Here is a 16,984-nt window from a genome sequence, read left to right on the forward strand (position 1 = left end):
TGCTCCATTACAGGAGAGATGTTGAGGCTGAGGGGATGCAGAGGAGCTTTGAGGATGCTGCCTTGACTAGAGGGCCTGACTTACAGGAACAGGTTGGCCTTTACTGGATCTTCATTCCTTGGAGCAAGAGTGAGAAGTGGTGTTTATAACATCATGAGGTGTATGGCTAGGTGGAGGGTTATCATTTTTTTCCTGATGTTTGGGAGTCCAAAACTATAAGACACGGGTACAAGAGGGGAGAGATTTAACACAGACCTGATGTATCACCTTTAAACAGAGTAGTGAGAGATGCCAGAGGAAGTGGTACAATTGCAACATTTAAAAGTCATTTGGAGGGAAAAGGCTTGGTGGGTTATGAGCTGACCACAGACAACTGGGACCTGGGACTAGCTGGGAGGTTGCTATAGTTGGCATGGACCATTTAGACTCTACTGAACTTGTTTAAGGATGAGCTTAGTAGGGTTTTGGGCACTAGAAGAATTGGGGAATGTGTAGATTGTTGAAGTTTAATTGTCAATCAACCCTGCACATGTAACAGCCAAATGAAACAGTGTTCCTCTCGAGTCAAGGTGCAAAACACAGTGCATACAGTGACGTGCAGCAAAGTGCATGTAGTTACGATAGCACATACAGTCACAAAAAATATTAGCATAAGTCCCTGAATGAAATGGCCTGAAGGTTGGTGCATGGGATATTGTCCTGAAACCACTTTTCTGCAAGAACATATGCAGCAGTTCCTCACCTCGTGCTGGGTTAGCTGCAGATGAAGGCAATCCTGTTGGTCTCACTGGGAAAGTGGCATAGCGTCAGCTGTGATCTTATTGAATTCAGAACAAGGGTGAGAGGGTTGAGGCTACTCCTGTAGTTTCAGTTCTGTTCATGAACCAATCTTGAGCACAAGTCTCTAAAGAGGAGTTTGCTCAGCTAAGATAGTATCTTATCTGCAGTTATATTGCTGCTGTTTAAGATCTTTGAATCATTATCAGCAAAGATTAAAATGGTATATATCAGTGGATGTTTCTGTAAATGCTAATGTTGAACAACCATTCCATGGTTAGGTTGTAGAATGGGAGCTTGGAGATTCATGGTTTGGAATATTCTGACAAGCTGCATGCATCACTGGCTGCTATGGAATCTGCACTGCGGCGGATGGGGAAGCTCTACAGCGGGTATTAAAAACTGCGCAACACATCACCGGCACCAGCCATCAAGGACATTTGTACAGAAAGGTGCCAGAGAAGGGTCAGTAACATCATGAAGGATCCCACCCACCCTGCTCATGAACTGTTGGTCCCACTCACATTAGGGAGGAGGCGATGTAGTCTCCAGGTCAGGACAACCAGATTCAAAAACAGTTACTTTTTTCAAGCAGTAAGGCTGATCAATTCCTCCACCCACTAACCCATCCCTCCACATCCCCAACCACCACTAATTAATCATTTCTTGTCAGTCACCCTATGTTTAGACACTCCTGTACCTAGTGTTACATATAACATATTAATATTATTTATTATTTTATTATTGTCTTCAGCTTTTGTGCTGCAATGTGTAGCAATTATTTTGTTCTCCTTTACATTTGTGTACTGGAAATGATATTAAACGGCCTTGAATCTTGAATTTTTTCTGAGTAGATTTAATGAATCTGCAGCCATTCCAGTTAAAGAACTGTACCAGTTTTTCAAAACTGATTTTCCAAAGTTTTTCCTGAATGTATGAGAATGTGATTATAGAATTAAATGCTAAAGTATTTGCAAAAGTTTCACTGATGACACTTGCATAATCCTTGCTTTGATTTAACACAAACGACACAATTCACTGTACGTTTTGATATGCATGTGACAAATAAAACCAGTCTCTTAAAATTAGATTAGATTATGAGGACACTCAGTCCTCGTTTATTGTCATTTAGAAATGCATGCATTAAAAAGTGATACAATGTTCCTCCAGAATGATGTCGCAAGAAACACAGGACAAACCAAGACTAAAACTGACAAAACCACTTAATTATAACATACAGTTACAACAGCGCAAAGCAATACCGTAACTTGATAAAGAGCAGACCATGGGCATGGTTAAAAAAAGTCTCAATTTCCCAATAGCCTCATCATCTCACGCAGACGGTAGAAGGGAGAAGCTCCCTGCCATGGACCTCCAACCAGCCCTCCGACACAGCCTCTCCGAGCACCATCCTCTGCCAAGCAACAAACAAAGCCGACTCAGGGCCTTCCCCTCCAGAGATTCTAGACCACACAGTAGCAGCAGCAGCGAAGCAGGCATTTCAGAAGTTTAACCAGATGTTCCTCCGTGCTCTCACGTCCGTCTCCATCAAATCAGGATTGTGCTTAGCACCCTACTTGACAGATAACAGACATCACCACTGGAGTGGCGGCTGTGAGCTGCGTAGCGTCGCCATCTTCTCCTCCCTCCTCTGAATGTCCTCTGAGTAGAAGGCTGCCAAACTAGAAATGAGACAAAAAAATCCATAAGAACTGTATTTTTATAAAAAAGCTTTATGGTGCAATGTGCACTAAAGTTGTTTGTTTACAGAGGGATAATTTGGATTCAATACAATTATGTGACACCCTGGGAGTAGTATCTCAGTTAAGATTGAGAAAAATAACGAAGCAGAAAGCTTGTGTGAATCAATAAAACACAAATGCCTAAAGTGCAGAATATTAATTTATAGAAGCCATGTATCAATGAGCCTTTGAAGTCTTGACAAGTAACTCCCAGCAGTGGGCTGATAGTTTGTTTATTTTATTTTACTTGGAGATACAGCCCAGTAACAGTCCCTTCCAGACTAACGCTGCCCAGTTACACCCATGTGACCATTTAACTGACTAATTGATACGCCTTTGGACTGTGGGAGGAAACCAGAGCATCTGGAATAAACCCACAAGGTCACAGGTAGAACATATGGACTCCTTACAGGCAGAGGCAGGAATTGAACCCAGGTCACGGGTGCTGTTAACTGTTACGCGACCGTGCCACTTCAAATTCTATTTCTGAATTTTGGCGGTGTTATAAAATCTAGCATAGTGTAATAACTTGGAGTAACTTTTATGTTATAACTTTGAATTTTAGGGATTGCAATTTGTTTTTCATTATTTTGTCGTATACTTTTGACTTACAGTGCTAGTATCACTTTATATTTTAGTTTTAACATTTTAAGACAGGGGTTCCCAACCTTGTTTATGCCTTGGACCAATACTGTTAAGCAAGGAGTCCACAGACACTGGGTTGGGAACCCTTGTTTAAGAGAGTCATTAACTCTGAGTTGCTTCTCCTCCAATTCTGTTCCACCTGCTCTTCTGGGTCCTTTGTTTTCTGCTTATTGATTTCTTGTACAAGCCTTTCACTTGATAGGTGGGGAAGAGGAGAAAAACATGAGTGGTGTTTAAAATTGTATGTTTGAGTTAGTATGAACTGATTAATTAAAGGAAAAATGTAGATCACAGTAGGAGCCAGGCGGAGGCTGAGGGGAGATCTGATGGAGGTTTATAAGATTAGACAGACAGTATCTTTTCTCCTCCTAGGGTTGAAATGTTTAACACCAGAGGTCATGTATTTAAGGTGAGGGGATAATTTTAAAGGAGATTTTGCATGGAGTGGTGGGTGCCTGGAATGTGCTGCTTGCAGTGATGGTGGAGGCAGATGCATTAGGAGCTTTTTAAAGACTGAGATTCAGAGGTGTTCAAGAGGCTCTCAGATAGGCACATGAATGTGAAGAAATGGAGTATGTGCACATGAGGAATTAGTTTAGTTGGCCATTTGATTTATTAATTTATTTATTTTGGCACAGCATTGTGGGTTGAAGGACTGTTCTTGTGCTGTGCTGTTCTATGTTCTGAGGTAATACAGGAGAGGGGTGAGGCTTTCTGATTGCTGAATTTTACGTCTCCTACTTATTTTATCAACCTTCTGGGCCAACTTAATGTTGCAAAGTTTAACAAAGGAATCTAGCTACTGATATTTGTAATTGCATATGAGGGTTGTTCTGTGGTACTGGTCCCTATGTATCAGCATTAATATCCAATATTTAGTCTGATATAAATTGGAATAGCATGATTGCACACAGGAGCATCAGGTAGTTTTGACTGCATCCATGAAGTTCAGAATATTGAGAATTACAGATAGCAATTTCTTTAACCTAGGCAGTATATAAAAAGTAATATTGGTGAGCTATGCTTTGAAATAGTTCTTGAGTTGTTGATTTATTAAATCCAGTACACATCAATCTGTAGCTTTGTGCAGTATTCCAGGGATGGGGGAATACATTGGATGTTTCAGAAAAAACCCTGAAGCTCGAGCATAAATCAGCATAGGAGCAATTGTATGCTGCAGGAAGTCATGTGGTCTCTGCTGATATTTTAATAATCCAGTTTTAAGCTGGTTCATTGTGTGTTTGAGACTGTATCACACCCATATTTGTCTCTTGCATGGGTGTTCTTTCCTGTGCAGTGTGCCAGGGGCCATTCCAAATTTATGTGACTTGAAGTAGTGACAGTCCTCTTGTCTCAATTGGTTTGTTCTGTTTTTGCACTTCACATGCTTCCTCCATCATCTGTCATTTTAAGCCTGTCTATATATCTTTGTAACACACACAAAATGCTGGAGGAAATCAGCAGATCAGGCAGCATCTATGAAAGGGAATAAACAATTGACATCTCAGGATGAGATCCCTCGTCAAGACTAGATCTGGGCCCAAAATGTTGACTGTTTATTCTTTTCCATAAATGCTGCCTGACTGGTTGAGTTCCTGTAGCATTTTTTTTCTGGTTTTCCAGCATCTGCAGAATCTCTTGTGTTAATATATCTTTGTGTTCTTCTTGTGTGCTCTGTTGCTGAGTGAGCTTAAGGGTGTAACACAAAAGCTGGTTAATTTCTTCACTATTGCACCCTCAATAGGCCGTGCAACACATTACTGAACACTGTTTAATTCCCTGAGACTCATAATGCGATTAACAGAATAGATTTTAGTTTTTAAACAGTGGAATTAATTCAGAGATTTCCCTATTCTTAAACCCATCACCCATACTGGGGTACAGGTCACCGACAGACCGCTGTCCCAGGCCAGTCTTTCAAGCTGTCGCAGGGTGCTCTTTGGCTAAGCTCAAGAGAAGTTTGATCAGCCCTGTGGCTTCCATGGACTTGCGGCTTTCACCACTCAACTTCATCTGTCTTCTTGGCAAAGATCTTTCCTCTCCCGGGGATGAAATCTTTGGAGTTTCTGTTGGCATTTCTGTTGCTCTGGGTTTTTTGCAGGATGGGATTGCTGGCCCCATGCCCAACCCTCTTCTTTTTACAGCCAGTCTTGGGACCGTCCATGGCAGAGTTAGTATTGTCTTTCAATATAAAAGTTTTACTTTTGACCAGAATTGATCACTGTACAAGACAAGTACACATTCTTGCATTGTAGTCACTCTTGACCTTGAGTTTGAGACAAGTTGTTCTCTCAAGTTGAGCCAACTCTGGATTATAGAATGAAACACTCGGAATGCTCCCCTATCCCATAACCCTCACCACTTTTGGGCTCTCCTTTATGGATGTGCAGACGAGCCACAGTACATGCACTTATGGCATTATTTTGCACAAGGCAAGTATTTATTTCTCATGCGCTATAGGCAGTTCCAGGGCAAAATAAATGTGGAATGATTAGACTGTATACAGAAAAATACCCAGGCTTTGACGCCACAGTTGTAAAGATGGTATTGCTTGTGTTGTGTTAGTGGATCAGCACTCTCTCATTCATTGTCTATTCCTTAATCTGCCGTTCTTCCTGTTGGATTGATCTCTCTTTATTTGGTTCTCTTCATCCATGTAGTGCTTTTGCTGAGTGCTAAGTACTAATCTCTCTTCTGAACAGGCATTAGTCACCGATTGAGTATGGAAGCTTAATTCCCTTCAATTGCATTGACGGTGTATTAATAACCACTGCGCAAGGAAAGATTGTCTCTTGACATCAGGATGCCAGTGATAATTTGGTTGAGGACGGTGATGGAAATTGGAGTGGAGCCAAAACAGCATAGCAGCAGGTCCCAGCTGATCTATTTGTGGCTCTAGGTGCTGTCACAGTGGTGGAGGTTATCTGTTGTACCCAGCAACGACAGGAAAACTGTTTTTAAAGAGGAAGAGCCGTTACACTGGGGCAGTTCCACTCTCTCGACCTCGGAAGTCCGGGTCCAGTGGTACGAGTAGTCATCACAACTGGAGTTGCAGTGGTTGACCTGGACTACTTCTGTCCTTCACTCTCCACGGAATGTTGCAGAGCCACCTTCCTAGCTGTTGGGTCTCACTGAAGATCTCATCTGCCCAGTCTACCAGAGCTGACTTGACATGTGAGTGCAAACGTGTCTCTATGTCATTGGGTATGAGGTCTGCTGGCCATCACAGTATTATTGTCCTATACTGTATAAGATCCACGCTATTGAAAAGGTAAAATGTTCAGCATCACAGCACTTTCAACGTTTAAAGTTGGCAATCCTGCCCACAGAGCATGAATGCGGTTGGCAGAGGAAGACAGGAAGAAGTGTGTCAAGAGATGGAGGTGATGAGAGTGGAGGGAAGAACAGTCAAGGCTTTGGAGTGTAGAACTGTACTGCACAGGGACAAGTCAGCCTGCCGAACTGCCAAAGTAATCAAATGATCAACTAAGCTAATCCATTCTGCCAATACAATATCCATATCCTTCCATTTGCTCACATTCATGTGCCAATCTGACAGCCTCTTGAACACCTCTATGGAATTTGCATCTACCAGCAGCCTTGGCAACACATTCTAAATGCCCACCACTTTCGTGTGTGGAGAAGAAAAAAATTGGCATCTCCTTTGAGCTGATCCCCCCTCACCTTAAATGCATGCCCTGTAGTGTTAGACATTTCAACCCTGGGGAAAAGATGCTGGCTATCTACTCTCATAATCTTATAAACCTGTATCGGGTCTCCCCTCAGCTTCTGTTCCAGAGAAGACAGCCCAAGTTTATTCAGCCTCTCGATAAAGCACATGCTGCCTAATCCTGGTAAAACCCTCTCCAAAGCCTCCATGTCCTTGCCATAATGTTGTCTGACCAGAGGTCATAACCTGCAGCATAACTTCACAACTCTTGAATTCATCTTCTCAATAATGCAAGCATGCCACATGCAGCCTTTACTACTTTGTGTAGCCACCTTCAGGGACTATGGACTTGGACTCCAAGGTCCCTCTTTTGCATGGCAATACTGTTAAGGATCTTGCCATTAACAGAGTACGGTCCTTTTATGTTTTATATCCCGAAGTGCAGCACTTCGTATTTGGCTGGGTTAAACTCTGTCTGCCATTTCTCTGCCATAAATACGACTGATTTATATCCCGCTGCATTCCTGCCAGACCTCTGGTGCTATGCACAGCACAAATCTTTGTATCACGTGGAAACGTGCTAACCCACAGATCTGCATTTTTATCCAGGCCACTTGTCTGTATAATATGATTAGCTTATATCTTATTTGTCACACAGTACTGTGAAAAAGTTACAGGCACACATATCTATAGCTAGGGTGCTGAAAGACTTGCACGCTACTGTAGTAATTTTACATACTGCGCTGTTAACTGCCAAAGAAAACATTCCATGACATGTGACTGATGATAAACCTGATTCTGATATAGGTGTCCATTGTGGACTGCAAGTGGGCCTACCCATATGAGCCTAAGACTTTTGCACAGTACTGTACATACATCAAAATGTACCATGAAATGTGTCGTTTGTATCAAATCAAATCAGTGAGGATCTAGTTGGAGGCAGCCTGCAAGTGTTGTCACACTTCCGGCACCAACATAACATGCCCACATCTTACTAGCCTGGACGATTTTGGAATGTGGAGGAAACCGGAACACCCAGAGGAAACCCACGCCGTCATGGGGAGAACATACAAACTTCTTTCAGATAGTAGTGGGAAATGAACTCCAAATGGTCTTCACTGGTGCAGTAAAGTGATTGCGTTAACCTGTACTCTACCATGCCGTCATGTATTGGGATCTCTACTGTTTGTAATAAACAACTGAGGTCCCAGTCAGATCCCTATCGAACACCACTAATCACTGACCTGTCCTGTCCACCATTAGTTTCTGTCTTCAATGAGCAAACCAATTCTGAATCCAAATGGTTGATTCACCATGGATCCCATGGCTACAGGCAGTGTTGATAAGTATTTCCATGTGAAATGCTAACATGGGACTTATTGCAACGTACAATCCATGTGTCACTGTGTTTGCTTGGTAAAATTTATTGTAGTTTTTACTTTGAGGGATGAGAGGAGGAGCATTCTATCAACAAAGATGACCCTCACAAGAGCTTAAAAGTAAACTTCACGTGGGAGTTTTCCAAACAGAAGAGATTCTGCAGATGCTGGAAATTCAAAGCAACACACACACAATCCTGGAGGAACTCAGCAGGTCAAGCAGCATTATGGAAATTAATAAACAGTTGACGTTTCAGGCGGAGACCCTTCTTCAGGACTAGAAAGGAAGGAGGAAGATGCCAGAATAAGGAGGAGGGGAAGGTGTACAAGCTAAAAGTTGATAGGTGAAGCCAGGTGTGTGGGCAGGCCATATCGGGAGTACTGGATACAGTAGACAACCCTAACAGATTTGCAGGTGAAGTGTTGCATCAGCCGGAAGGACTGTTTGGGGCCCTGAGAGGAGGTGAATGGGCATGTGTAGTACTGCTTGCAGGGTAAGTACCAGGAAGGAGGGTGGGTGTTTTCTAGCTCCTTAAACAATTTCAGTTAACAAGTTAGATTCTTGATTAGCCAGGGTATCAAGGGTTACGGGGAGCAGGCAGGAGAATGGTTTGGAGGTTGATAAGAAATCAGCCATGATGGAATGGTGGAGCAAATTCTGCTACTCTGGCTTACGTTGGTATGGCCTTTCACTTGATATTGAGTATCTTTAAAATTGTGTGGGCTGTCCTCCATCTTCGCATCTGACCACTTCATTTCTGAAGGTTTTGAAATTATGCTTTATCATTCTGATTTCCTGCAGACACTGTTACTTGCTGAAATAGCAACATTTATCTTCCTGTTGAATTTCAGTCAGTGGTTCCTGGTAATGAGTATTCAAAAGTTCAGTCTATTTTCAGTGTAGGTTGTACTGCTGCGGTAGGCAGCAGAGAGTGTAAACTCAGCCAGCTCCATCACGGGGACAGCCCTCTCCAACAGGGTAGCTTAGACTTTGTATGTGAGTACATACTATTAATGAGAATATGGGTATGTCAGGTATTGTATTTATCATGGTATTTTGTTCATTTACTTTGCATAAGCCATCCTTTAGGTATTTAAAGCTTGATTTTTCATTTGTATCTTGTTATTTTTTGGCAATATACTGTGAAAGATTATAAAAGTAAATAAAGACGATCTTAAACAATATTGTGGGTTGAAAGGTTTGTTCTGTGCTGCATCGTTCCATGTTCTGAGCAGTGAACTTGATACCAGAAGATTACGTGTAGCTTCCCCTTCAGTGCTTACCAAAATTGCAATAGGAATTTTAAATGTACTTTTAATTAGGATACATAATGTTCAAATTAATTTGTGGGATTTGGTGCAATGTGGCAATGTAGTTAATAGAGTTTACCTGCATTGTGTTGCTCTTAGATAGTTGGAAATGGAAGTGAACAACAACTGCAGAAGGAGCTGGCAGATGTGTTAATGGACTCGTCAATGGAAGGTCAAGCAGGTGCCAGGGAGCCTTCCGAAGCAATGCCAGCTTCCGCAACGAGTGAGGAGTCACTGACTGAGGATATTTCCTTAACCCCATCACCTGTGTATTCGGGATTAAGGGTGGTGGGCCAGAAACCAGAAATGAACCTGCCGATCAAACCCTCGCAGGAAGGTGAGTGCAATTCTAAAACTGTTGGCAAACTGCTGATCACAATCGTTCGAGAGTTGGGGTGTATGCGAGGATGGAGAGCAATAAAACCTCCCTATACATGTGGCAGATTTATTAAATTTTATCTCTGAAAATGCGGTAGGAAGTTGGATCATTATTATAAACCAAGATCATTTTTATCAGTTTAATTAAAGATTTTTCCCAATACATATTAACTTTTCTCACCTATTTATGCTTTCGTTTAATTGTGTTACCAGTGTTTGCTAGTTGTTATTAGTAGTTGTTATCAGTATTTACTAGTTGCTGCCAATGTTTGCCAGTTGATCTCCCTTGGGGTACTTTGGCACAGTAAAGTTACTGAGAGATTATTCCACAGCTCTGCACTAACCGTCTTAAGAGCCAAATTCCTCATTATTCATCAACCTCATTATGTGCCGTGTCGTATGACATAGGCGATCATGGTCTTTCCGTAAGCATGATTGTTCTTAGCAAATTTTTCTACAGAAGTGGTTTGCCATGGGGAGGGGGTGGTTAAGCAGGTGTTACACCTTGCCTAAGGTGACCTGCAGGCTAGCAGAGGGAAGGAGCACCTTACTCCTCCTTTGGTAGAGACATATCTCCACCCTGTCACCTTTCCTTATATTTAAGCTCTACAAAATTTAGATGGATGAAACCAGATGGTTGTAAGAACAAGGAGGAAATCTGCCACCTTTGTTGTATATGTGACTGCTGAATCAGAATCTGGTCTATTATCACTGTCTTATATAACATGAAATTTGTTGTTTTGTTACAGCAATTCAGTGTAAAGATATAAAATTAGTATGTTATAAAATAAATGGTGCAAAAACTAAAATTAATGAGGTACTGCTCATGAACTGTTCAGAAATACGGTGCAGGGAAAGAAATTGTTATTGAATCATTTAGTGTGGGTCTTCAGGCTCCTGTACCTCTGATGATAGTAATGAGAAGAGGGCATGTTCTTAATGATGGATACTGTTTTGAGCCACTGCTTCTTGTAGAAATCTTTGTTGGAGAGGGTTGTCTCCGTGATGGAGCTGGCAGAGTTTACACTCTCTGCTGCCTTAGACACCCCCCCCCCCCCCTTCCCCAAATATCAGGCTGTGATGCAGCCATTCAGAATACCCGTCACTGTTACATCTGTAGAAATTTGCAAGAATCTCAGTTGTCACCAGAAGGTGACAAAATGCTGGGGAACTCAGCATATCAGGCAGCATCTATAGAAGGGAATAAACAGTTGGTATTTTGGGCCAAGATTTTTCATCAGGACTGGAAAAGAAGGGGCAGAAGCCAGAATAAGATGATGGAAGGAGTATAATTCTTGCATTGAAAAAAAATTTGAATTCCAAGTAAAAGGTGGGGAAGTGTTGCTAAATAGCAGTCTTTTAATCTTCCTCTTTTGATATTAGGTAATGACAGGGTGGTTGCAGGTGAGCATAAAGGAAGCCCCTGGAAACCTGACCCAGGGGAACTTGGGTTCCAACCCTGATGTAAAAGGGGAGAGAGAAAGCAGTAAGATAAAACTGGTGTAAAGGTGAACATGACATTATTCAAGTTGTAAACTAAATCTTGTCAGGAATAGATTGGATGGCAGTAGGTTTATTGCTGATAATAGAAGTCGCTTGTCTGATTTTTATCAGAGTGGGTGAGAGTAATGATGGTCTGGAGCAGGGGTTTCCAACCTGGGGTCTGTGGACCCCTTAGTTAGTGGTAGGGTCTAGAGCCACATTTCTATGATTGCTTCTATGGCAAACACAAATAAAAGCTGGAGTGGAAAGGATGCTGGGGGTGATGTGTGGTGTAGGGGCAAGTGATAAAGAATCGGAGGGGAGACACACCAAAGGGATTGGATAACCATGAAAGTAGGCAGGAGTTGCTTGAAATACAAGCCAGAATAATTCGGTAGATTATATCATAAACACAAAAAAGCTTTTGGAAGAAGAAAAATGGCTGCTGGTGTGACTGGACACAACGACTTTGGCTGTTTAATTAATATTGAGAAATCTTTTGAGGTGTCCCCTTCAGGAATGGAGATGTTGTCATGGAGATGGCAGTAAAAGGAGCGTGTAACCAGGAGGAGGCATTTAGTCAACCTCCCTTTCATATTCCTATCAGAAAGGCATCAACATAAGAGTAGCTTTTATTGCATGGCATGGTCTTGATGTGGCACTGATGCTTGAAAATAAAATTCATCAGATGTGGGAAAGAGAAAATTGGCAGAGTCCCACAGTGCCCCTGGTATAGAAAATCTAGGTTATTGTACCTGTGTATGTGAATGAAAAATCTGCTTGCAGCAGCCTCACAGACACATGGTATCAGATAAGCAGCACCCACAGGAAAAGCAAATGTAGATTATACATAATTTTTACAAGTAAACAATTAGTACAAAATGTCTAATTTAATGCAAAGTGATCAGAGTTGTCATAGTTGGTTCAAGACTGAATTTTTGAAGGGAAGTAGCTGTTCTGGAACCTGGTGGTATTGGACTTCAGCCCTCTGTTACTTCCTGCCTGATGTGAGCTGTGAGAAGATGGCACGGCCAAAATGGTAGAGATCTTTCATTGGACATTTGACCGTAAGAAACTATTCATCTTTGGCTGTCTTTTCTGAAGAGAGAATTTTCAAGCCTGGATAGAGAGTAAAATTGATAATGCAGGCGGATGATCACCGTGGAAGTTGAATTGCTGTTGAGTTATTAATTGGAAGGAACCTGTATTGAATGCCACTTCAGTAATGAGGGCCATGTTACCCTTCTGTCCCAGTGTTGCCTGATGGTTGTATATAGTTGTAGAGATTTACATTATGGTGTATTATACTATACACCCGATCTTTGGAGAAACCTTTTTTTCTGTCAGATTGATTCATTCTTCACTGATAAATGCCTTTAACATATTTAATATGGGGCACAGAGAAGAATCGGAATCAGGTTTATTATCACGGGCATGTTGTGAAATGTATTGTTTTGCAGCAGCAGTAGATTGCAATACATAATAAAATTGAGAAATTACAATAAGAAATATATATATTTATATAAATTTAAATAAGCAGTGCAAAAAGAGAGCAAAAATAGTGAGGTAGAGTGCATGGGTTCACTGTCCATTCAGAAATTTGATAGCAGAGGAGAAGAAGCTTTTCCTAAAATGTTGAGTGTGTGTCTTCAGGCTTCTGTAGCTCTTCTTTGAGAGGAATGAGAAGAGGACATGTCCTTAATGGTGGATGCTGCCTTTTTGAGGCATCGCCTTTTGAAGGTGTCCTTGATGCTGGGGAGGCTAGTGCCCATGATGGAGCTGGCGGAGTTTCTAACTTTCTCCCACTTTTTCCGATCCTATGCAGTGGCCTTTTCATACCAGATACTGATGCAACCAGTTGAAACAGAAACTAATTAGGTAATATGAAAGCAATGAGTTTAGATTATTAACCTTCCCACTCAGTCCTTTCCCTCATGGCCAGTGCATAGAGTACTGTGAAGAATAAATTACTTCTGCACATTCCTTCTGAAATTCTAACTCTGAAGGTTTTGCTAACACTACCTTTGTTTTCACATTTGTGTTCAGATCAACTTAGTATATATTTCTCTGTATTAGGTTACCTTCCAGATCTGCTTATTCCATCATTCGTTTTGCAAAGTTACTGCTCTGGACTAGATGGGGTGAATGCCCTGTTTCTCCGCTGTCGTATTCTGTGACTCTGAATTGTTCCAGTGCCATGCTAAGCATTAAACCCCATTGCCCTTGGTTCTTACTGCTGCTCTGGGTTTGCAAGAATTTGAACATAGAGCTTGGACCCCAAGATCCCGCTGCACGTCAGCACTGTTAAGAATCTTGCTTTTGACAATGTACTGTCTCTTTGCATTTGACCTATCAAGGTGCAACACTTTACACTTGGCTGGATTAAATGTCATCTGCCACTTCTCCGCCCATATCTGCAACTGATCTATATCCGGTTGCATTCTTTGCCAGTCTTCTGCACTATCCACAACACCACTAATCTTTGTGTAAGACTTGTGGCATCCAGTGGCATGATCTCAGGGGTGACGCCCCCTCCCCAACCAAACTTTAGCAGTCTTGTTTGGGTGGATGCTGCGTGTTGCGTCCCCTGTGTAACATCAGTACCCCGAAATAACATTCAGTCCACAATGTGCAGTTAAATGATTAAGATTTTATATTTAAGTATGGGGTTAGTAGGGAAACAAAAGAAAAGGAAAGCAAATAAAAGGCGCCAATAATCTCATCAACATGTCCAGTGTACAAACGTTGGAGCTCACAGATTTCCTTTTGCTGATTCCCCCTTTGCTCGTCGTCAACCCCTGGGTTCTCGCCCTGAGCCGAGGCCCAGCGTGTCCGGCAACCGTCTCCTCAAGCCACGTCTTCTCTCTTCATGTTCCGCGCGCCTTCTCCCAAAGCCCGCACAAGCTAACAGCTTTCACACAGACAGAAAGAATAACATTGATCCCAATTGGTTAGCAAATGAATGCAAGTCCCGTTATCACTAATTATAATCCAAACATACTGCTATAAAGAACCACTGTCTCAGCAGTTAACAGTACAGAGAAGCCATTTTATTCACCTTAACAGTAACATAAGAGAAGAAACCCTTACACTTGTAAAATCTGGAAACTTGCTCACCCACCCACCTACAAACATCATTTATATGCATCACAAACAGCAGAGGTCCCAGTACCGATCCCTGCGAAGCACCACTAGTCACGGACCTCCAGCCAGGAAAAGTCCTTTAGACCACTACCCTCTGTCTTCTATGAGCAAGCCAGTTCTGAATCCAGATGGCCAATTCAACATAAATGCCATGAATTGGAAGAGTCTGGTTCAAAGAACATCAAAGTGCTAGTCCTTTGTCTCTTTGGAGCTGAGGGTTCTACAACATATCCCAGCCTTTTGTGTCTCACGCTTAAGCTGGAAATTCAACCCAGACCAATGGAATGGAAGTGTTGGATTTGGCTGCGCACTTCAGTTCCCAACAGACATGACTCAGATATTAAATTATAGCATCTGCTCTCTGTAGTAACTGGCACTACGCATATATAAATGTTGCCAGATCAGCATTTTATTGGGACATAATATTTCCCTCTTCCTTCTGTGCTAGATGTAGGAATGTAATAGCAGAGAAAGATAACTTTATCACAATCCCAGTGTGTTTCATGTTGTTTTTGTGTATTACTTCATTGCACTCTGCTGGTTGGTACCTTGTAAGTTCACTGCAGACACCTTTTACTGTTTATGTAGAACATTACAGCACAGAAACAAGCCATTCAGCCCATCTAGTCCATGCCTGGTTCCATTGACCTGCACCCAGACCATAGCCTTCCAAACCTCTCCCATTCATTTATTTATCCAAATTACTCTTAAACGTTGATCTTGAACCTGCATCTACTACTACTGCAGGCAGCTTGTTCCACATTATCGCCACCCTCTGTGTGAAGATTAACCTCATGTTACCCTTAAGTACTTCACCTTTCACCCTTAACCTGTGATCTCTAGTTCTAGTCTCACCCAACCTGAAGGGAAGAAAGCCTGCTTGCATATTCCTTATCTATATCCCTTATAATTTGGTATTCCTCTTTCAAATCTTCCCTTATTCTCCTACCCTGTAGGAAAAAATGTCCTAACCTATTCAATCTTTCCCTATAACTCAGGTCCTCAAGTCCTGGCAACATTCTTGTAAATTTTTCTTTACTCTTTAAATCTTATTGACATTTTTCTTGTAGATAGGTGACTGCACACAATACTCCGAAATAAGCTTCTCCAATGCCTTATACAACTTTAACATAGCATCTCAACTCCTGTACTCAGTACATTGATTTATGAAGGTCATTGTGCCCAAGGCTTTCTTTACAACCTTATCTACCCATGATGCCACTTTCAAAGAATTAGAGATCTGTATTCCCAGATCCCTCTAATCTGCCACACTTCTCAGTACCTTAACACTCACTGTGTAAATGGTAGCCTGAATTGTCCTCTCAAAATGCACCACCTCTCACTTGTCTGATTATATTCTATCTTTCAGGCACATGGCCAAGTGGATAAGGCATTGGACTAGCGACCTGAAGGTTGTGAGTTCGAGCCCCAGCCGAGGGAACGTGTTGTGTCCTTGAACAAGGCACTTAATCACACGTTGCTCTGTGACGAACCTGGTGCCAAGCTGTATGGGTCCTAATGCCCTTCCCTTGGACAACATTGGTGTCGTGGAGAGGGGAGACTTGCAGCATGGGCAACTGCTGGTCTTCCATACAACCTTGCCCAGGCCTGCGCCCTGGAGAGTGAAGACCTTCCAGGCGCAGATCCATGGTCTCGCAAGACTTAGGGGTGCCATGTTTCAGCCCATTTTTCCAGCTGGTCCAGATCCTGCTATAAATTTTATTAGTTTTCTTTGCTGTCTACCACACTCCCAATCTTGGTGTCATCCGCAAAGTTACTGATTCAGTTAACCACGTTATCATACAGATTATTGAAATGAGAAAGAACCCAGCACCGATCCCTATGGCACACCACAAGTCATAGGCCTCCAGAGAGACAACCATCTGCTACCACTCTCTGACTTCTGCCACAAAGCCAATGTCTAATCCAATCTACTACCTCATCTTGAATGACAAGCAACTGAACCTTCTTGGCCAACCTCCCAAACAGGACCTTGTCAAATGCCTTGCTAAAGTCCAAGTACACAACATCCACTGCCTTTCCTTCATTAACTTTCCTGATAATTTCCTCAAAACTCTATAAGGTTAGTTAGATACCACCTACCATATACAAAGCTATGTTAACTATTCCTAATCAGTCCCCGTCTGTCCAAGTATTTGTATATCTGGTCTCTTAGAATACTTTCCAGTAACTTACCCACCACCGACGTCAGGCTCACTGGCCTATAATTTCCTGGTTTATTCTTGGAGCCTTTCTTAAATGACTGAATAGGATTAGCTGTCTTCAATCCTCCGACACCTTACCCATGGCTAAGGATGGTTTAAATGTCTCTGCAATTTCTGCACTAGTCTCCCACCAGGGTTTGAGGGAACACCTTGTCAGGCCCTGGGGTTTTATCCAACTTAATTTGCCTCAAGACAACTAACACCTCCTATTCTAATCTGTATAGGGTCCAT

The 16,984-nt window shown here is 42.1% G+C and overlaps 1 protein-coding gene across 5 annotated transcripts in view; it reads left to right on the forward strand.

Annotated features, from left to right (window-relative positions):
• Positions 1-16,984, forward strand: part of LOC140186475 (rab GTPase-activating protein 1) — a 250,738-nt gene that overhangs the window by 40,434 nt on the left and 193,320 nt on the right. For 3 of the 5 annotated variants that reach the window (XM_072240791.1, XM_072240793.1, XM_072240792.1), the window contains one exon: positions 9,624-9,861. In XM_072240791.1, the coding sequence (XP_072096892.1) occupies positions 9,624-9,861 (238 nt within the window). Of the gene's footprint in view, positions 1-9,141; positions 9,211-9,623; positions 9,862-16,984 lie in introns of those variants that run through there. The other 2 variants (XM_072240795.1, XM_072240794.1) reach the window with 2 other exon arrangements.

Source organism: Mobula birostris, chromosome 22 (assembly GCF_030028105.1).
Source record: "Mobula birostris isolate sMobBir1 chromosome 22, sMobBir1.hap1, whole genome shotgun sequence".
Classification (NCBI taxonomy): Eukaryota; Metazoa; Chordata; class Chondrichthyes; order Myliobatiformes; family Myliobatidae; genus Mobula; species Mobula birostris.